Consider the following 22812-nt stretch of genomic DNA (forward strand, 5'->3'; position numbering starts at 1 on the left):
AGGTGGAGTAGGGAAAACAGGCTGTAAGGCGACTGGGGGGTGGAGAGAGATTAAAAAAAAAAAATATATATATATATGTTAAATGCTGCCAGAGTATCGTAGAATCTGAAGAATGATTCCAGAAAGATGAAATTTTCAACAGAAAACTGTTAAATGCAACAGTTATTAAATAAAACAGGGACTGAAATAAATAAATATATGTATATGTACATAGTTACATGTCTACACATAGAAATAATTATGTCTATGCAAATAGATATAATTACATGTCATTAACTACAGATTTCTCAGAATGGAATATGCTCCCCAAAACATTTTTACTTTTGTTTATGTCACTGAATTTTGAATTGATGCCCCTCACATATCAGTGTTCTGTGGGCAAGCAGGATATACACAAAACCACATGATATTGAATGTTTAATAGGTATCTCATGTGCTTTGAAACACAGTAATATGGCTAGCTTATAATGGGGTTATTATTTTATCCCTTAATACTAGCCATATTTGCCAGCTGCCCTACTGTTAGAAACAGAGCTACACATATAAAATGAAATTCAATAAAATATTAAAAAAATAAGACAATTAAAAAGTAAAAGTTTCCCATTTTACCAACTGAATTTAATTTCGAAAAACTTTTGGTTTGTGGTAGTGGTGGTCTGCAAGAGTAGAAAATGCAAAAATTACATGAAAGTAACTCAGGCAGGAACTCAAAACACATTGAAGGTCAAAGGAAAAAAAATCCTATTATTTGTCATGAATTGGTGCATTTTGATTTTCACTTCTGCTTGGTGAATGGAAATAAATTACCTACTTTGATAATCCATCAGAAATTAAAGCTCATATGGTGATTCATTTATTTCTTCCAATCCACTTTTTCAACTTAAATGTCAAATCTTACTTTTTGAATCATTGGCTTTTCAATAAAGATTTGTTTAATCAAGCACTTGAAAGCCTACCAAATTAAGTCACAGGCTTCTTATGTTTAGAATTCTGTATTTTCTTAAATAAAAATCAAGAACATTATAATTTTAAAGTAGCTCTGCTGTGAAGCAGGCTTATTTGTTCACATTTTAGGAATCAATTGCTATTTTCAAAGATATATTTTATACTAGAATACCGTCAACTTGAATTTGGTTCCCAACGGACTGACTAAAAAATTACATGCTGTCAAATATTGTTTCCTCATCATGGAAAAGTTTTAAAAAGAAGCTTTTTAGAAGCTCATTCACTAAATACAGGAGCTGGATCTTTGGCAACTTGAAGAAATATTTCGATTCACTTAAAAAAATGCTCTCTGAGTTAAAAACAATGAGTTTAAAAATAGCTACATTAACAAAAGAGTGTCACTCAATAATATACAAAGATTTTTAAAGACAATGCCATTACATAAAAAATTGCTGTCAAGTTTAGGTGAGGCTGTTTTCTTAGTTTTTATTTTATTGTTTATCAGCACAATGGAATTGTTTTTTACAAAGTCATTTTCTATTTTTTTTTAACACTTGTATCAATTTTAAAGTAAATTAAGTACAATATGGACATCCAAAGCACTCCAAATAAACTTGTCTCTCAGGCTTTACAGATATAAAAGGGCATACTGATGGCTGGGTTCTGAACTTGGGCGTGTTCTCGTGCTTGGCAAGACTGGCCCAAATACAAACATTAAGCTTCTGAATATGAGTTTTAGTACAAAGAAAGGAATCCATGTGGAAGGAGTCATATGCCGGGCACTGGAAAGAAAAGCCCATTATCTTCAAGTTTCAGTTTCTAAATTGGATATTTTAATCACACTTAAGGATATGCATGGTCAAAAAAACCACATTTATTTTTATTTCATAAGATGGCTAAATGCCATTATGATTTGGGTTACATTTTCCTGATATTTCCAAGTGGTTTCAAGAAGCAGCTTCCAGGGCTTTTGATTTTTCTTTTGTTTTTTAAATTTTAATCCTGAATGAAAGTACATTGATTGTTCCTCCTGACCATTTCACTCCATGGAAATTTCTCGTTCCACAGTCCCAGGTATCCTCCATGTTGGCATATCTACTGGGCTCCTCTCTGGCTTCCTGTTACTCAGCTCCTCAGCACCATGCCACACAGCTGACATGTTCCCTCTTGGCTTCATAGCCCAATCTTTTTTGGTTTAGTTCTACTTCAATGGCCACTCCTTCTTAGTCTCCTTTGGTCATTTCTCTATTCATCTTTTATTTATTTATTTATTTATTTATTTATTTATTTATTTATTTAAGAGAGAGAGGGAGAGAGAGAGAGAGAGAGAGAGAAAGTGCATGAGTGGGGGAGAGGGGCAGAGAGAGAGAGAGAGAGAGAGAGAGAGAGAGATAAAGAATCCTGGGGCTTGATCCTATGACCCTGGGATCATGACCTGAGCCCAAATCAAGAGTTGGTCACTCAGCCAACTGAACCACCCAGGAATCCCTCTATTCATCTTTTAAAGGTTTGGTTCCTGGCCCCTTTTCTATTCACACAGAAATTCCTAAATGTGACCCTCTGGGTCACTGTATGGACAAGACTTCCAAGTTGATACCTAGTTCGTGGCCACTCCCTTGAGTTCCAAACTTGTATTTGAATCTACCCAAAGGACATCTCTGTTTGGATATCTAGTGGGCCTATGAAGCTTAACATGCCCATAATGGAATTTGGGGCCAATATCCCCCAATCTGCTCTTCATCTAGTCTTGCCCTTTTAATGGCACCACCATGCATAGAAGTATTCAAAGCAAAAGCGAGGGACTCATCCTTGAGATACTCTTTCCCCTTGTCCAATGGATCAGAGAAGCCTGTCTGTCCAATTTACCCAACATCAGTCATATCCACCCATTTCTCTCCTTCTTCCTTGCCAGTCCTAGTCTATGCCATGCAATGAACTAGGTAGCAGACTCCTATCTTCCAACCTTGGTCAACTCTTATTTCCTCCAATTCATTATTTTTTTTCTGATGGGATCTTAAAAATCAAAAACAAAAACAGAAATCGAACCACACCATTTGAAAGTGTTTTAAATCCTTCAATAGCCTCCACTCAGGATAAATGCAAACACTTCACTACAGCCTGTACCTTACATTACCTTCCCTTGGACTGTCCTTCCCACATTACCTTGGTCTGCTCTTCCCTTCGGCACCTACTTCCTGTTCCTAGAACTTGCCAAGACTTAGTTGTCTCAGGGCATTCACACTTGCTCGTTCTCCTGCCCTAGAATATTTTCCCATGACCTGACTTATCCTTCTCACCTGTTAGGTCTGTATTCAAATGTCACCTCCTGAGAGAGGCCTCGTATGACCACTCTACCTAACGTGAGCCATCTCCCAGTTCCTCTGTATCACATCTGTCATACTGATTTATTTCAAACAACTGTAAATAATGTACAACTCTGGTGTTAATTTATTTATCTTTTTTAAAAAAAATTATTGTTTGTTCTTTTCAAAAAGAGTCAGCCTTCAAGAGGGCAGGGGGCTTGTTATCTTGTTCCCTGCTGTTTCCTGAGTACCTAGAAAAAGTCTGGCTCCCAGTAGGTGCACAGAGTAAGTACTTGCTGAAAAAGGAATAAACGTGACTTCCAGTAGTATCATTTTTACTCACATACCTACTGCCCAATTATAGTTCTAAAATGTGAGCAAGTTTCATTGTGGGGGAAGATTCTTGCTGGTGAGTCAGCTCAATTTTACCTTGTCAACAAGATTCTCATGTGCAATACTGAAAACGCCAATACCTTGCATATATAGCATTCGCAAATTTCCAAGCAATTTCCCACCTATTAAAATAACAGTTAATATGTAATGATTGCTTACTGTGCATCAAGCATCATCCAAGTACTTTCCATATATTACTTCATGACTTCTTCACAACAGTCCTTTGAAACAGCTACTGTTATTATTATCCCATTTATAGAAGAGGAGAGGGAAGGTAAGCTACCTGCCCAGCGTGGCAGAACTCACTGATGGGAAGGCGAGGCATACTGACCCAAGAGAGGCACATTATCACTTGATTCTCCTCATTCAATCTGAGGTTCATAGCATGTACCATTATCCCTCTGTTACACCAGGGAAAATGGGCTCAAAGAACCAGTGCCATGCCTGAAGACCCAAGGGCAGCAGGTACGAAAGGGTCCATCCTTTCTTCAAGCCACACACTGTCACGGCTAATAAGTCTCATTGAACTTCAGCATGGAGATGAGCATGGAATTGTGTGGTGCTCGGTCTAGAGAGAAAGCTTAATGCTGTTTTGTCTTCTAAAAAGCAAATATGGCTTATAATATGGATCTAGAAATAAGTTTTCTTCTTTGAGGTGGGAGATGATAATTGAGGGATGATTTATCAAAAATCAAAATGGACTGCATTAAAAACAATGAAAGGGGACATACCAGTACAACAACACTGACTTGGACTGGTGGAGGGATTATGTATAATTTTTCTTTCCTTATAGTTCAGAATTTAATGTTTATGCTCGCGGAATGCCCCCTTCCCACAAATAACTTTACAATTGGTCTAGGGGTGCCTGGTCTGCTCAGTCGGTTAAGCATCCCACTCTTGATTTAGGCTCACATTCATGATCCCATGGATCATGAGTTTGAGCCCTATGCTGGGCTCTGTGTTGACAGCAGGTAACCTGCTTGGGATTCTCTCTCCCCCCTCTTTCTGCTTCTTCCCCACTCATGCTCTCTCTCTGTCTCTCAAAATAAATAAATAAATAAATAAATAAATAAATAAATAAATATTAAAATAATTTTTATACAATTGGTATAGAATTGTCCCCAGACTCCTAGGAGAGAATTTTCTTTCTTTCTTTTTTTAAATATGAAATTTATTGTCAAACTGGTTTCCATGCAACACCCAGTGCTCATCTCAAAAGGTGTCCTCCTCAATTCCCATCACCCATCCTCCCCTCCCTCCCCACCCCCCATAGGAGAGAACTTTCAAGACAGTCCACTTAGCAGGAAAAGGAATCTTATGTTGATTTAATGAATGCTGTGGTGGTTCCCAAATATCAGTGAAGCACATTTTTTTCCTCCCATTTGCCTATACTATTATTTAGTATTTATCCAATATTATTTTACTTGATTCACTATGTAGCCTTGTCTTAGGCAGTGATAGCTGTGAAATCTCAGAGTTGATTTGTTTGTCCACACTCTTCTCTAATATACGTTCAAACAAACATATAAATATAAAAATTAAAAAAAAATTGACTTAAAAGCCATCTCAGCCACCACCAAGTAGATATAAATAATGCCTTAGGAAACTCTGAACCACTGTGCGATTGAATGGAAAGGACACTAGAATACAGTCCCTTTGACACTTCTTCAAGGTAAAAGGAACATTTTACGGTAGTACGTCCGCTTCAGAACTCGTGCATTTTTGTGATGTGGAAAATGCTGCCATTCATACTCCCTGGTGCACTAGCTGGTGTGAACTCAGTGCCTGGGATTATCAGGAATAGAAAAGATTTTGGCCAGGGTGGTGTGATGTTGGCTGACCGGCATTGGATGTAACAGGGGAAACTTACATTCGTTATTGGGTCATTCTCATTCTCCGTAACACATCCCTGAAGATTTAAGTTGAGAGCTTTACAAATGATCATGATCCTCTTGGCGGCTTTTTCTTCAAATGGTTTGATCCCAAGGTCGGGTTCGAAAAGGTCCTTTTTCTGAAGTTTCAAGGTCTACAAAAAAGGTGGAAGGTTTTTCTCAACAAACACCCATCATAAAAAAAGAAATCCTGAATTCTAAACCACAATTGTGTGGATTGAGTTCACGCTTGCTCAGAAGGAATTTCGACTTACATCTATATCTGGATCCAGCGAGAACAGATTTAATCTCTCCGTATTTCGAGTCGTTTTGACAGTCTCTTCAGTTTCTGTGAGGTACTGCAGAGAAAACTGTGTTAGCTTTTGGTAACCAACCATCCAAATACTTACAGCCTGGCCCCCTCCACATGGCCAAGAAATTGCCCCTTAGTATCATCACTCTTTTAATATCATCCATTAACACGCGGCAAATCCGATCAAAACATGCTTTTGTTTTTTGAATGTTGCATTTCTTAGTTTAAATTTTAAAATACAGCATTTCCATCTTTTCCATGAAAACAATAACTAATAAGTAATTCAAATTTATCTGCATAGTAAAATGTCAGCTTTATTACTTTTGCGAAGTCTGGGTGTAGGCTGTTCTCTGAAGACTCTGTTTCCTCTGGTGTGCTTTCACAAGTTACAGAATTATCCAGCGAATCTTGAAAAGATACACCAAGACAGGTTAATAAGTAATACTCATGAATCACACATCTCTCCGGGCTGTGGCATATCAAGACCGGATGTGGGATGGATGCAGGTGAGCAGATGTCTTCGTTGTATCCTGCCTCCAGGACTCTATATGGTTACAAGATCGAGGCCTGGAAATCAGACTTCCTGATGGTCATTTTGGGATTCTTTCCATGACACCACCCTATGTGCGTAAGAACTCTTGACCCTTATAATACCACACTTATACTTGGGGTTGTCATGACTTACTCCATCAATGCACACTCAAGTTTTCTTATCTGTGAGTACATTTTTGATATTCTGACTCTCTGGCCATCAACTTCAAGCCCATATTCTGGCTTCAGTTACTTAAACTCTCTAAAATTCTGTAAACATTAATACTCAAGTTGATTATCATTAAGTAAATCATGAATGCTAAATGCCTACTATGGTACATAGTAGTTGTGTTAAAGTCAACAACAGCTTTCTTCCTCATTGCCCCATGCCTCTTTCACTTTATAGAATATGATACTTAGACTACTAGAATCTAAAGACTCTGGTGTCTAAGATCCCATGGTGCTGGACAAAATGTCCTAAAATAGTTTTCCTTTCAGGAGGAACGACCAACTCTGGAAGTGAACTTGGCTTTCCTGTGGTCATGGACCTATTTTTCTATGTGTCTCATCACCTGTCCTTTCCACGCTCTTGCTCCCCTCTCTTTGCCTAGAATGAATTAGAATTTTAAGAAGTAATAAGGATGGGAAGAAGAAAAATATTTTTATTTCATAAAGATCTCTAATATTGTGCAACATTTATGGAACTGTCACATATAAGCTGATCTCAGTATGGTCAAGAAGTATCCATGAAATATATCTTTCAATTAAAAGGAAGTAATGCATGTCTGTCTTTACATAATATCATGTTAATTAATTAAATCAAAGTAAAGTAAAGTAAAGGCTATGCAACACAAACTACCCCATCTAAGGTAACCTCCCATCAGACATGGGTACATTTTTAGTACTGCCGACAGATGATTTCCAGCCTCAAATCACTGCCAGTAAACTCAAAATCATACCTGCGTGTGGTGATCCTCACTATTCAGGAAAAGTCAAGCATTTCGGGGTGCTTTTCGGGAGCTCAGGGACGGATGAGCTAGCCTTGACAGCTACCACAGTTAACTAGTTAGCCTTGACAGCTACCACAGTTAACTGGTTCATTAGATGAACCAAACACACAGGTCACATTTTGCAAAGGAAGGGAAGGGGGGGGGGGCGCGTGCGTTCTCACCCAGCCCCAGATCTGCAAGCTCCGTGCTCCTCCTCCCTTGAGGTGGCCCCTCAGGACTGATTTGCAGGATGCGGTTCAGGGTGTGGATCCATTCATCCATATCTGACTCTGTTTCAGCCGCCAGCACAAAATAGGTTAGGTCATTCATTTTCAATTCAAAAGCATATTTTCTTAGTCTGTTATTCTGTGGTGCAAAAAGACAGAAAGCAAAAACACCAGATAATAAGTCTTAGAGAGCGAGAGACATTTTTTAGGGGGTCGTGCTTCCGAAGTGTTTCCTTTATAGGAGAGTAACATAAAGAAGATCGGCCAAACGAAGGCCAAAATTTGGGTGGGAATGAATCATTCTGTTTGGTTTCTTTCAGGGCTTTTGGTGCTAAGATGTATTTTATTTAGGTTCTTGTTGATTGGATGATCGTGGTGGCTCAAAAATTTCACCTTCAAGCACATGTGGCAAGACGCTCTAAACTTCTTCAAATCGTTGATTACAGGGTCTGCCTTCACTTTCTCATCCTGTGTTCCGTCCACTATTCACTCCAGTTGGGTTTCTGGCCCCGTGACACCCCGGAGCAGCACTAGCCATGGTCACTAACAAACTCTATGCTGCTGCATTATCCAAGACATTTCCTTTTTCGGATCTTCCTTGACTCTTCAGTAGAATTAACATGGTGGCTTCCACTTCCTCCTTGAAACCTGTCTGTGTTGGGTTTCCATGACCACAATCTATTCTGGTTTCCTTTCTTCTTCATCAGCCACCACTTTTCAGTCATGCCTTGGACTCCTTTCTCTCTCATATGACCCCAATGGCTTTAAAGGATGTCCACATGGTTGGGCACTCTGATTCCTTTCTCTGGCTCTGGCTTTTCCATCAGCCTCCCAACTTTTCTCTTATTCGACATCTCTACTTTGCCTTTCGTGACGAACCCATGAGGCCTTGGCTCTAGTTCCTGAATATGCTCTGGTTACATGTGTTGTTGCTGCCGCAAGGCCTGAAGCAGCCCCTCCCCCGAGAGTACCTCACACATAGTCAGCACCATGTCTGTCCCTCATCTACTTAGGGGACCTGTAGTCACTCTTCAGATCTCAGTTGAAGTTTCTCCAATTTCTCAGGACGAGGTTCTTGTCTTCCAGGGCACGTATGACAATTTGGAAGTCCATACGTATTCATTTTCATTTCTTTGTTTTGACCAACATGTGCCTCCTTCATGGCTGCCTCCAGAAGACCAGGTCAGTTCCGCTCACGACTTTACCCTGTGCTGTTGCACAGAAGGGCTTAGTACCAGTGGGTTCAAAACACTCACCTTTTATAAGGGACTAGGATTGCCTCCTGTTTTTGGGAAACTGACATTCATAGGGAAGAATGAATGAACAAAAGACTGAAGGAATACACAAAGGACTGGAAAACAGAAATTGGGCGCTGTGCAGAGAATTAAAATGGGCTTGGGGGTGAGTAGCCACTTCAGGCTGGCCTTCCAGGAAGGGGCATCCAAGTTGAAATCTGTAAAACCACTGAACTATTCCAAGATGGGAGAAGCGCACTGAAACTGGAGGGAATACAAGAGCAAAGTATTATGGCACTTTTATACATTCCTGCCATGAGATTAGAATTATAAATTCAAAGCGGAATGATATAGCCCGCAATGATATAATTAGTGTTATATTATCTGCAGTGGTTGTAAGAATTATTGAAGATATCCCATCTCTAATTCACTCTCAGTTAATTCTGATACAGGTAGTCAACCCTTACCCCTAGTCAACTCTGCTTTGAAGCCATTGGAGCACCCACAATTACAACAGTGCGAGGTCTATGGGCTTAAGACAACCAGGTAAAAAGCAAATAGAAGAACCGTAAGGTGAGAGTAACATTATAGTGTGGGATTGTGGCTGAATATCAAAGTATAAGATTCTTTTCGGGGACAGGATTGCTATTCCTGGTGGCAAGAAAAAATAATTTGTAATATCCTCCTGGTAAGGTCTTTTTTCTTGGTGATGGTCTCAGAAGACTGTCCTCAAATAGCTTCCTCCTTTCAACTTCCACAACATCATGATGACTACCACAAATATGACACTTACTAACCACTTGCCGTCTAGATGGCAGGTACCGTGCTGAGCACGCATAGTTTTTATTCTGCTTCATCCCACAACAGCCCTGGGAGACAAACTGAATTATTCCATTTAATATGTAATGGCATGGATGCTTGGGAGATAAATTGAAATGTGCTTGGGATTCTACAGGTAGCAAGCGGCAGAGAAAGGAAAAAAAAAAACCTCTTTATCCTCTAACCCACTGAGATGATCAGGGGCAAAGATGTTCAGCAAATGCTGTTCCCCTTCCTTGTGCCCTTCCTGGCACAATCACATCCCAAAGGGCTGGTCATGGCCTGGGAGGTCATGGCTTCTCTAAGCGCTGACAATAGACAAGGGTAACAAATAAACCTCAAGAAAAAGAAAAATTCAGGAGAAAAAAGAATTAGCTAAAAAAACCCAGCTGTGATTCTCGCTGTAGAACTTCATAGCTCAAATGCCACTTTCTAGATTCTTCCAAGGACACGCTCTTGGCTCTGGCCCACACTCCTTGTAACAACTCACTCGCTGGATGGCTTTTTAAATAGTCTATGAACTTGATATGGGCAGAGGCTGACTGGTTATCCTCACTACTCAGTGCAGTAGTGGTATTCCTTCAAAAAGAGGTGTCTGTCGTGTTCACATTTCGTGCTGTGCAAAAACAGACACATTAGCTGCCCTGGCTGAACAGGGGAGACAGGCATTAACCAGTTAATCACAAAAATGTGAAATTGGAAGATAAACGTACTTAGATTCTGTGTGAATGTGCTGAAGAAGAGGTGTAAACTTAAGGTATAAAAACTCTTCTTGAGAACCAGAAAGCTATTGCGATATGAGAATATTGTTGTTGTCTCAAGACCCTCTGGGGTCTAGGAAAGCAGAGGACAGGATGATTTTGACTCATAAAACGCCAGAGCTGCATTTTGAGGCTATTTTGGCTGCAATATAAACACAGTGGGGGTTGCCAGAAAGATAGCGGTGGCCCCAAACTTTAGGGGGCAAAGCAAACATACAGGCGGCTTCTTTAAGAATGTAAATTCTTATGGGAATGCAAGCTGGTGTAGCCACCCTGGAAAACAGCATGGAGGTTCCTCAAAAAACTAAAAACTGAACTACCCTACGACCCAGCAATTGCACTACTAGGCATTTATCCAAGGGATACAGGTGTGCTGTTTCGAAGGGACACATGCACCCCCATGTTTATAGCAGCACTATCAACAATAGCCAAAGTGTGGAAAGAGCCCAAATGTCCATCGATGGATGAATGGATAAAGAAGATGTGGTATATATATACAATGGAGCATTACTCGGCAATCAAAAAGAATGAAATCTTGCCATTTGCAACTACATGGATGGAACGTGGTATATATATACAATGGAGCATTACTCGGCAATCAAAAAGAATGAAATCTTGCCATTTGCAACTACATGGATGGAACGTGGTATATATATACAATGGAGCATTACTCGGCAATCAAAAAGAATGAAATCTTGCCATTTGCAACTACATGGATGGAACTGGAGGGTATTATGCTAAGTGAAATTAGTCAGCGAAAGACAAAAATCATATGACTTCACTCCTATGAGGACTTTAAGAGATAAAACAGATGAACATAAGGGAAGGGAAACAAAAATAATATAAAAACAGGGAGAGGGAAAAAACAGAAGAGTCTCCTAAATATGGAGAACAAACTGAGGGTTGCTGGAGGGGTTGTGGGGGGGGGGATGGGCTAAATGAGTCAGGGGCATTAAGGAACCTACTCCTGAAATCATTGTTGCGCTAGATGCTAACTAATCTGGATGTAAATTTTAAAAAATAAAAACAAAATTGAAAAAAAGAATGCAAATGCTTAGAAGCTATAATCTCCACAGGAGGTGTGGGTGGACTCCCTCCACACACCCTAACACACACTTCTGGCAGGTCTCATGAAGGAGGTCCATAAAACCCCATGCGGCCTGCACTGACACAGAGGGTCTAAGGGCAAAGAGAGCTTGGCCTTGAGCGAGTGCAAAAGGAGACAGTTTTCCTTCATAAAACAACAGGAACAGAAATAGATACAGAGGAAAGAACTCGAAATGCTCAGAGTTCAGGGCATAGCTTTGGCTGGAACACTGTTAAGGATCTGAACACAGCAAAATGCAAGCCAGTCTGAGTGTTGTCTTGAAAACAAACAGATTAAAGAATCTGTTTAATTAATCTCATGTCATAAATAATGTGGACAAGGAGATGAAAAGCCATGTAAAATGCTTACATTAACTGTACGACTTAAAAGTCAATGGAACTGTGACCTGCTTTCAAATGCAGAGGAGAAGGAACTCAGAGAATTCAGACAGAAAACAGGACAAAACATAGACACTGAAAACTTGATTTTCCAAACTGTATACTCTACTTCAAGTGAATCGGAAAATGGGTTGCTGATGTCAACAATCTTATAAAAAATATTTTGCAAAAATTTGGGCAAACTATAACAAGCCCTTATTTCTCCAAAGGGCGTATTTATCAGTGAAATATTCTATCTGCAGCTTCTCAAAAACCGAATTATCTTTTTCTATTTGGAGCGGAACAGAACTACTTACAGTCATAGAGAAGCTTACACTGGGGAAGACTGTGATGCCTAAGTGGTTTTCTATCTCATTCTCTGTGATCTCTAACATAATGGCATATAAAATCACACAAAAAAAGGAAGGACAAAAACAGGAAAATCAACGGGACATTTTAATAATCTTGAAATGCAGTTGTTATGTCATTATAGTGGTAATCAGGAAATAATCATATTCTTTTTTTTTCGATCTCCCAGTTTTCCTGTTTCCCTGAAAACAGTGTCCTTTGTGGCAGACGTGACTCCTCCGTTTACTAAAGCTCACCACAGTCCATCTACACAGCTTCATAAAAAGCAGGAAACTGTGAATATGTCCTAATGCCAACTGACATGTTTAATGAGTTGTAGCCAACTGGTCTGTTTCCACAATACTCATCTGGAAAGGTTCCGAAATAGAAACTCCAACAAAGCTACCAAAGCCAATGGAGAATTGAGTATCAAAGCAAGTTACCCAAACAAAATATTCCATTGTGCCTAATATGTTACTAGCATCTTTTGCAGGAACAAAAGAAGAATTCCCAAAAGAAACACACAACATCACATCCAGGTTACTGGGGTTGGTGGCTACCATTGATGTAATCCTTTCCATTCTCTGTATGTTTATTTGTGCATTTCATTCAACAAAAATGTACTGGGTACCTTCTGCGTGTCAGGTGCACAGCCTTAAAAACATTCAAATAAACCACTTGCCCTCATTGAGCTTGCATTCCAGTGTAATGGAGTGTCCGTAAACAAATAAGCAGAAATATAGCATACGTACTATGCAGGTACTATAGGTAAAATACAATAAAGTCTCAAGCGGTGATACATTCTGTATCTTATATATCTTATATGTTATATGGTAGTCTTACATTATGTCATCAGAACCTATTGTTTGAGATGTGCCACTCATTTTATTTGCATGTGCTCCATTTATTTTTTCTTTCTACGCATCGTCCCACAGGCTGGGAGTTCTTTGAAGACAGAAGCCACATTTGACTCATATTTGGCTTTCCCACGAAGCCTAGCATACCTAAGTTTTCCATATACGTTTGCTGAAATAAATCCTCCCCCTGAAACCCACTGCTTAAAGCTTCACATGAGCATATCTTTGTAGTACTTCTTTCGTCCATGTGGCTTATGCAGGATAGATGTATGAATATATGCAGGCGTGCCCATATGATGTATGATTATCAGCTTATTTCCTTGGGCATCTTTCTGTAGTTTTGGACATCCCTCCACTTCAAACCTGTTTTTGCCATTTATTAGCTCTGTGATTTGGGAAAGCCACTCTATCTCCCTGAGTTTTATTTCAATAAAACAATAATAATGCGCGTTCCATCAACTGGTGCCACATAACGTATCACATAAAAGTACAGTGTCATTCTGGTTTTTATTGTTATCACTGGAAATGAGATTTTATTTATTTATTTATAGAAGTTTATTTATTTTGAGAGAGAGCACGCGCGCGCGTGTGTGCAAGCAGGGGAGGCGCGGAGAGATCGGAGGGGAGAGAAGCTCCAGCAGGCTCCTGTTGTCAGAGCAGAGCCCCACCCGGGGCTTAATCTCAAGAACCTTGAGATGGTGACCTGAGCTGAAATCCAGAGTCAGATGCTTAACCAACTGAGCCACCTAGGCGCCCCGGAAATGAGATTCTTTAGAGCCAGAGTTTGCTAATGTGAAGTTTATAGGTCAGATTTAGTTTCTAGATTTGTTCTCCTTGGCAGTTTTCCCCTCCCGATTTAACTACGTTTATGTGGGCATGCACACTCCAAGCTGCTCCCTGCTGTCTCACACCTGGCCCCACTTCCTTCAGGTGGTGGGCTTCCTGAGCTGCAGAATGTATCCAAGTTTCTAGACTTCAGTTAAGCACGTGAGGCCACGGTCTTGGAATCCATGTCCACAACGTGGCAGATTCGGCCCCTAGGAGGAAATAAACAGCGTTTGGCCCCCCACCCCCATTTACGCCTGCATAAAGTGACATCGGTCATTATTAATGTTGTGGTGGGAACCTAAAAGACGGGATGCTTGGACTATTCATTCTCTTCCATAGTGGCAAAATCTTGAATAGATGGATGGATGGGCCAATGGATGAGTGAATAAGAAGACCTTGAAGGAATCAGATGGGATAACACAGGCCTAGATGTCCCTTGGCCCCAGATCAAAACTGAAGCAGCAAAAACTGGAAGTTCTGTTCCAGATCAGGAGTGCATGGGGTATAAAACACATCTATTGTCACTATGTGATTATAGTACAAAATGGAAACTATTGTCAATTTTTTTTTTAAATCAAGATCTAAAAAATTTCCAACCGTAAATATCACCACAAATCTCTGAGAAACTTGGGTAGGAGTTTCCTTCTGCTTGATGTCACCCTTGAAATATATTTCTAAGAATTCCAACGATTATTCTTAGAAAAACACAATGACGTAGATTGGGTCTGAATGAAGCAAACCAAAATGGCTTGTTCACAGAAGACTGTTAGGAGCTTGGACTTCCTAAGAATGCCAGAGGGTAGGTATCACTTCTGAGGTAAAGTTTTTGTTCCTTTTTTCTGTTTCATTCAAGAGAAACTGATAATGATTCTTGACAAAACAGGTCTGACTCATTCTATTATTCATTTGTTCTGTGATCCTGTGTGTACATGTTTCGTCTTCAGGCACGTTTTGTACCTGAGAGCTTGGGAGAGCAATGACTAAACTTGCATCTTATTTGAGAATCTTCTTTCCACTTGTAAGACCTCATGAGCCAGAGACAGCCATAAGCAAATATGTAAGAACCAGGATCCAGACACAAGGTGGTACATAACCCAGACATCTATCTTCCCAGTGATCTCAAGAAGTTGGAGGTCCTCCCTCCCCAAAGGGCTACAAGTTTTTGATAAATAGGAATAGAAATGAAGGGGTATAGGGATAAACTTTTTCAAAGATATAGTAGTGTTCCCAAATATTTGAATGGCCATCTACTGGGGAGTGAAATAGAAATGCAGCTGTGCTTTAAGGTGCAACATCTACCTTGGCGAATCCTGCTAGCTGACCCAGAAGAGTTCATTCATCACTGTTCTGTGCTCCTAGAACATTCAATAGCAGGTGTTGTTGATAGCTTTTGTGACACTGTGTAATCATTAACAATGAGCCTATGTTCCTCTCTGGTTTTGACTTCAGCAGGGAGTTCTCAATGCCTAAGCACAGTTCTTAGTATGTCATAGACACTCAATAAGTTTGTTGAATGAAAGAATACATGAGTGAATAAAAAATAAATGAATAAAGAAGAATATTTAGATAGAAATTTCAGGAAGGTGAATGGAGATTTTCTAGGTAGGTCTTTCCCCAGTGGAATGTCTATTTCTCAAAGTTGTGATCTTTGCACCTGATGGAAAGCCTATCACCAGCTAGCGCTGACCTTTACTGCTCACTTGCTTGTACTTAGGGACTTACGTCCCACATTTTTCTTTAAGCTCTTCTTTCCAGCTTACCTTTGAACTCAGGCAAAAAGCCTGAAGGGCACAGCACCCCATGATAAAAACCAAAACTACTCCTCAAACAATAATTGCCCATGCAAAGAACTGTGGCCCAGAAGGTCCACCAGTTTGAACTCAACCCCTGACTCACACCAGTGCAGATGAACCATGGAGTGACCCACAGAGTAACCAACAATTACCTTTACCTCATTACAATATTAAAATCTCTCCTCCCAGAGGAACACAGGCCTCATTTATAAAACATACAATGTATATATAGGTATATTTCCTTAAGACACATGTATGACCTCATGCCTGGCTCTGCATACGATGACAAGGCTCCCCTTTCTAAATATTCATCCTAACCCTAAATAAAGGGATCTCACTCACCCTTGCTAGGGAAGTTATTCACCACGATCTCCGTTATTTGCTGCGCATGAAGTCTTTTTTTTTTTTGTGAGATAGCTCACCTGGTGTAGCTGTACCTGTGACTCACCAAGGAGCGAAATCACGTTAGTTTGGTTACAAGACTAGGGAAGAAAGGCTGAAGACACATGGTCTCCCAGGTCCTTTTCCATGCTAGCACATTATCTGAGTTTTTACAGATGAGGAACCTGAGCTCAGAGTCCGAGTAACTTACTCAAAGCCTCCAAAAGTGAGTGGTGAAACCAGGATTTGAATGCTGACCTGTATGAACCCCAAACTTTGTTTTCTCCTAGAAGGCACCACTTCAGCAGAGACTGAAGTACAGTCTAAGACGTGATGGAGAAGAAGTTTCTGTAGTCAAGGTCAGATTTGAGCACCGAGATGCGTGCTCAACACCGAGTTAATAGGATTCTTCGAAGAAGCAATGTCATAGTAATACGTATCTCTGTGAGCTGGAGATACAGCACGGGCTGCAGTGATACTGCCTAAAAGATGGTAATGCATTTGCTAGAGCGAGCTTTGAAGGAAAAAATGGAAAAGAAAATACTTAAGAGTTTTAGCTCAGTTTCTAGAAAATGTAATCGTTGATCTTTCACTTACTGCGGGAAGTTTTACTGGACACTTCTAAAGCCGAAGCTTCCTTTGCGGCCAACAATAGAAAACCATCTCCACCCTCCATTAAGATCCTTATTGCCCTTTCCATATGGAAAGCTGGCATCTGCATTAAAATGCAATTATCTTTCACTTCTAGCCCACTACTCAGCTACACTTAATTAATTCTTTCCTTTTCAAGTTCAGCATTAGTACTTTCTGGAGGAATTCCAGATTTTAACAGATAGACCATCCAGAAAAAGCCCAGGCCTAAGTGACTGGAGAGAGCTCCATTTCGCATCCACATATCCGAGTGCCCCTTGGTATTAATCCAAGACCTAATCTCAGCTCTGGAGCCAGCTGCATCCACGCCTGCAGGTGAGTGGGAAGAGAAGGTCTGCTCCTGGTGATCGGTGACCAGAAACACAGTCCTCAACTTCCACAAGCCAGCATCCTTTTGTGAAATTCAAGATGAGGCTGCTGTAAGGTTTGGTTGCTTTGATTGTTATGTAAGAGGGGATAGGAGGACCCTTACTTCCTGAGAGCGAAAAGAATAAATGAAAGCATGGTGTCCAAACGAGGTCTATGGAGTTATTCTGCTTCCCTTTGCCACAGTGGTCTATGTCGCATCGCACACTAAGAACAATCACACGCTAAGAAGAACTTCCGGAACAGTATGGTCCGTTAAAAGCGCCATGTCTGTTTCTGAAATTAAGCTCTTGGGAATCGATGTAATCCTTGTCTTTGAAGGAAACCTCCTCTTAGAAGGAAGAAGATTATTATTTATTTTTTTTAATTTTTTTTTCAACGTTTATTTATTTTTGGGACAGAGAGAGACAGAGCATGAACGGGGGAGGGGCAGAGAGAGAGGGAGACACAGAATCGGAAACAGGCTCCAGGCTCTGAGCCATCAGCCCAGAGCCTGACGTGGGGCTCGAACTCACGGACCGTGAGATCGTGACCTGGCTGAAGTCGGACGCTTAACCGACTGCGCCACCCAGGAGCCCCTAGAAGGAAGAAGATTATATGTGCACTGCCAATGTACTACCTCATTATTACCCAATAATAAAGATAGGATTTATGAAGCATAGGGAGCTATATGGTTTATATATTATTGAATTCTTTAGCTCAGTGGCGTTGTATGCTGCAGCCACACGGGTGGTCATTTTCTTCTTCTCCTTGAATATACCAGACTTGCTCTTGCCTCAGGCCCTTTGCACTTGCTGCCCCTGCTCATTCTTTAGTTTTCAGAACAAATAATTTCTCTATGAAGATGGTTTTTTTCTCACTTCTGGAGCACTGGTACTCCTTTCCAACCTCACCATTTGTCTCTCTGCCTTCCACAGCCCCATTTCTTTTCTTCACTCCAGATTTCACCCACCGATTCCATTCTGTTGATTTTTTTTCTTTGTGTATTTTCTATTATTTTTCCTTTGTTGAAAGTGAGTTTTGTGAAAGCAAAAACTCAGGTTGTGTTGTTTTCCAGCGGATCTCTAAAGTCGAGAACAGTTCTTGACTCATATCAGATACTCCATAAACACTTGAATGGATGATGACTGGATGAACACACTCTTTGATTAAAAAGCCCAAAAGGGGAGGGGCTCCTAGATGGCTCAGTCAGTTAAGGGTCCAACTCTTGATTTCGGCTTAGGTCATGATCTTGTGGCTCGTGAGATCAAGCCCCGAGCAGAACAGAGCCCTGCATCGGGCTCTGTGCGGACACCACGAAGCCTGCTTGGGATTCTCTCTCTCCCTCTCTCTCTCTGCCTCTCCCCCGCCCCATTTTCTCTCTCTCTCAAAATAAATAAAAAAAAAATTAACAACAACAACAACAACAAATCCAAGAGGGGAAAACAAAACTCGATATCTACTCACCTGCACCACACCTGTACAGGAATCCAAAAAGATGCAGCCTTTGGGCTCTTTGGATATCTTTTCATCTTTGTAAAAATTCATGATGTAGGAGTTATCTGGCAACTGAGTCAGCTGGAAGTAGCGCTTTTTGAATGACTAAAGAAAGGGGAAGAAATAGACAGGTAGTTCAAAATGCAGTGTGCCATTACAGAAATTAGAAATGCCGAAATTCCTTCGGGCGCGCTACATTCTTGGGCACTGTCCTAGGGAACAGTGTCCTCCTTCCTCATAAATAAAATATGACCCGAAACATAAACTCGATGCAAATGACACTCCTCTGTGCTGTGACCAAAGGAGGGGGTGTCCAGAGAACTGGCAGAAACAAAGATGAGCCTTGATGTCTCCTTACCCGAACAGTAACGGTATTGTTCACGGTGCTATTGAAATTCCCCTTGTAGAGCCAGCCAGACTTGAAAACTCCGGTTCCTCCAGCTCCCCCACCGCCCTTAGAAGATGAGTGGGAGGTGGTATCCTGTGGAAGAGGAATCAAGGGCATGACTGCAACCTTTTGTGAATCCCACATCTTAGACGCTGCACTTACAAATGAGCCTCCTTTTTCTCTCTTCGACGCGTCTTAAACAATCATGCTCCATTTCAAAGCAAACGTGACTCATTTGGACTCAAAGCCCTTCCACAAATAGCTATGGCAGCTTCCTTGTAAAATTGGTCAGAATGTGGAATACTCTAGTGGAAGACAGGAACTAATTGTCCTCCTGATTTAAACACTTAGCTTTCAGTAATTTACTTACTTCATCCTTATCAGCGTCTTCATGGTCCACCTCAAAGGAATGTGAAGGAAGTTTCTCTGGTTTGTATTCTGCTCTGAGAGTAAAGAAAAAAAAAAAAAAAGAGTTTCCGATTTGTCATTTGAGACCTGACTTTCATTTTCCGCTGTTCCCCTAGGTAACAACCGTTGTGTTTTTCGAAAAAATAATGCAATCTTGTGAGGGCCCGGTTTCCTTTGGAAGCATTAACTTTCTGCTACAGCATTACCTTTTATCTCCGGTAAATAAATCTCTGTTTTAAACCGTGGAGTTGCTATTTATACAGATTTACACATGTCTTCTTGAATGAGATGAAGGCAAGCAGGACAATTTTAAAGCTCTGGTGGTTTGTATGCTTCTTCCTCTACCTTCTGCAGTGGAATATGAAGAAGTGCTGTTCTCATTTCCATTTCACCATTACATGGCGTGTCTTAAGGGTACCGGATGGCCATTGGAAAAACCATGTTCCCGAGAACCAGCCCGTGCTCTGGCCACTAGGTTGCGCTGTTCCCCTAACAGTGGCCTCCCCTGAAGTCTGCCCCAACTTGATTAAGCCGAAGGGTGCTCGCTTTGTGCCTTTCCATGGTAGTCCTGAAATGCTGACCAGCCCGGAAGAGTCAGCGTGTGCACCTGATACTATCAATGGCAAAACAGGAGAAAGGTAAACTTCCTTTGGCTTGATTCTATTTCACAAGTCATGGCTGGCTGGAGAGTGGTCAACAGCGTCTGAGGTTCGGACATTCCTTGATACTTAGTGAGAGAATCCTACGTGTAGAGTTGGCCTGGAATATTCATTTTCTTTAAGGTGATTTATGTTGTGTAGAAGCAACCTGGGAATCTGACTATTGAGAAAAAAAGTCCAGGGGTGCTCTTTGAGTTATTCCCGTTACAAATCTTTTCCTATGTTGATGGTATTGCAGATAGGAAGGGCATGGCCAAGACCTCTTTATACTTCAGTATGCATAAAATTACCAGACTGCATTCACATAGGGATTCGGTGGATTCAAGTGGGTTCAAAATACTCTTTACCTTTCCTCTGAAAGACATGAAAATGCCCATTCCTGGTTCACAGCAGGGCAGGTAGGGGCACAGACAGAACACTGACCTCACTAATAAAATGGAAAAGCCTGAGATCAGAGTCACATTCTCTATAACCGATAATAGATTTTTTTTTCAATTGTGATAAAATATACATAACAGAAAAATTACGATTTTAACCATTTTTACGTGTACAGATCAGTGGCACAAAGTACGTTCACGTTGTTGTGCAACCATCACAAAAGTCCGTCTCGTTCCCAAAATGATGCTGTACCCATTACACAACAGTTCCAGATCTTTCCCTTCCCCCACCCCTGGTAACCACTGTTCTACTTTCTGCCTCTCTGTATTTGGCTATTCTGGGCACCTCATCTTATGTTTCATTGTGTGTCTGGCTGATTTCACTTATTGTAAAATGCCCTCAAGGTTCATTTGGGTCGTGGCCAGTATTAGGATTTCATTCTTATACAAGGCCAGATAATATTCTACTGCAGTCTAAAAAGAGTTCACACCCCCAAAGTTGTTTCCGTGAAGACACCCTGGAATCTAAAAATTAGGACTCTCTCCATGTAGATGCTGGGTACATGTCTATTAGGATGCTTACCTGAATCTGTTAATTCCCTCCACCAGATCACATTTTTTTTTGTTTTATTTATTTATTTAATTATTTATTTATTTTGAAAGAGAGAGAATCAGCAGGGGAGGGGTAAAGAGAGACGGAGACAGAGGATCTGAAGCAGGCTCTGTGCTGTCAGCAGAGAGCCCAATGCAGGGCTCACACTCATGAACTCTGAGATCATGACCTGAGCTGAAGTTGGATGCTTAACCAACTGAGCCACCCAGGTGCCCCAAGATTACATGTTTCTTAAAGCCAGAGACTCCAATGAAGTCCCATCTACAGCGTCCCCAAGCTTTGTCTTTTTCTACTGTAGGGATGCTCAATATGCATTTGCTGATTGCATCAGTGATAGGCAAGGTGAACAAGGAGATCAGAGAAGCAAAATAAGACAGCATGGTATAATTTAAAACTGTTTTTGGAAGACATCTTGGGGACGCTAAAACACATATTTTTGGTGGCCAACGTCCTAAGACGCACCTCCAGTGTGCTAAAAGAGGTTTTGAAAAATGATCTTAGTATTGTGAATTTATTTTATAAATTCAGATTATATGTTACTTGCTACCAAAACCAATAGCTAAGAAAAATAAAGCTATTCTGGGGTACACAGTAGTTGATATTGCATATTAAGGATGGTATCTGGGGTCTCCCTTCAGCCCCAGTCCCAATTTATTTGTCCATTTTTGTTCAGTTGTATAGCCTTGATATGAAATCCCAAGACCCATAGGTAAGTAGTTGTAAATGGTAACAGGCTTATTTAAAAGCCAGAGGCTTGAAAGAAGGGTGGTAGGAGATGTGTATTTTAAATTTATCTCCCCCACAGGTTCTGGCACATGGTAAGAACAGAATAAGTATTTGTCCACTGATGTATATGAAATTATTCGAGTGGGTATGCATTATTCCAAATTCCAGAAATATATTAATACATACATAATGCAGCCTTGTTCACCCAAGACTTATTTGTAAGTTCAAAGAAGTTGAAAACTCTATACCAAGATAGCAGAACTTCTGTACTTAAGTTTAAATATGTACTATGCAGCATATAGCTTTTTAGTGAATTATATATGTGTGTAATCAGACGTTTGTGTACAAATACTAGAACTTCACAGTCCAGTGTAATTTGGGTGTTGTACTGAGAAGAAAACGAAGTCCGTAACAGTTACATAAACACACAGTGGAAGAAGTTGGACTAGAAGTCCTATTTTCTAAAATGCTACTTGCTGTATGTAGGGTAAGTTAATCAAACCATCTTTAATAAGAACATTAAGTAAGACTGGAGCCATTATTCTCTTCCAAAGGACCGTGGTGTATCTGTACTCCATTCTCTTTCTCACAGAGCCTTAGGGATACTCGAGCTTATCTGTGTCAGTTGCCCCCAGTGTTAACTTGTTCTGCCTCTTTTGGTTATGGTCAACTTATGTGAAGGCGGAGCCAGTCGCAGGTGACAGTGTTACTTTAGGACCACTGGGAAATGTTTCCTATCCTACCCAAAATATCCCTTTTCTCCAAAAGAGCCTAACAACATCCTGACAATCCTAAACAAAAAGCAATCACTTTCACCTTTTCATTTGGTTGGCAAAATAAAGCCCCTAAACACAACCCTTCCCTCTCTTCCCTCCTCCAGCAAGGCAACACATTGCCTGAAATTCAGGGGCAGGTTCAAATGGCTGACTTCAGAGCAATTACTCCAAGCGTTTTGTCTGCACAGAAGGGAACATGAGTGTTCCAGGATTCTTAAAATGATAGCAGGGCAGTAAAGGGAGTATTAAAGAAACATCCTAAGTGAAAGATAAAAGCATTCGTAGGGAAAACTAAGGAAGAGGCAGCACTGATA

General features: G+C 40.6%; 1 protein-coding gene across 11 annotated transcripts in view; it reads right to left on the minus strand.

The window, feature by feature from the left end:
• The window catches only part of DOCK10 (dedicator of cytokinesis 10), a 273034-nt gene that overhangs the window by 96167 nt on the left and 154055 nt on the right, over nt 1–22812 (minus strand). For all 11 annotated transcript variants that reach the window (XM_043578002.1, XM_043578000.1, XM_043577997.1 and 8 more), the window contains exons 5-11: nt 19310–19382; nt 18910–19032; nt 18522–18656; nt 7528–7711; nt 6147–6232; nt 5788–5871; nt 5512–5667 (exon numbers count right to left, since the gene is read on the minus strand). In XM_043578002.1, coding sequence (XP_043433937.1) covers nt 5512–5667; nt 5788–5871; nt 6147–6232; nt 7528–7711; nt 18522–18656; nt 18910–19032; nt 19310–19382 — 841 coding nt within the window. The remainder of the gene's footprint in view (nt 1–5511; nt 5668–5787; nt 5872–6146; nt 6233–7527; nt 7712–18521; nt 18657–18909; nt 19033–19309; nt 19383–22812) is intronic.

Source organism: Prionailurus bengalensis, chromosome C1 (genome assembly GCF_016509475.1).
Source record: "Prionailurus bengalensis isolate Pbe53 chromosome C1, Fcat_Pben_1.1_paternal_pri, whole genome shotgun sequence".
NCBI classification, from domain to species: Eukaryota; Metazoa; Chordata; class Mammalia; order Carnivora; family Felidae; genus Prionailurus; species Prionailurus bengalensis.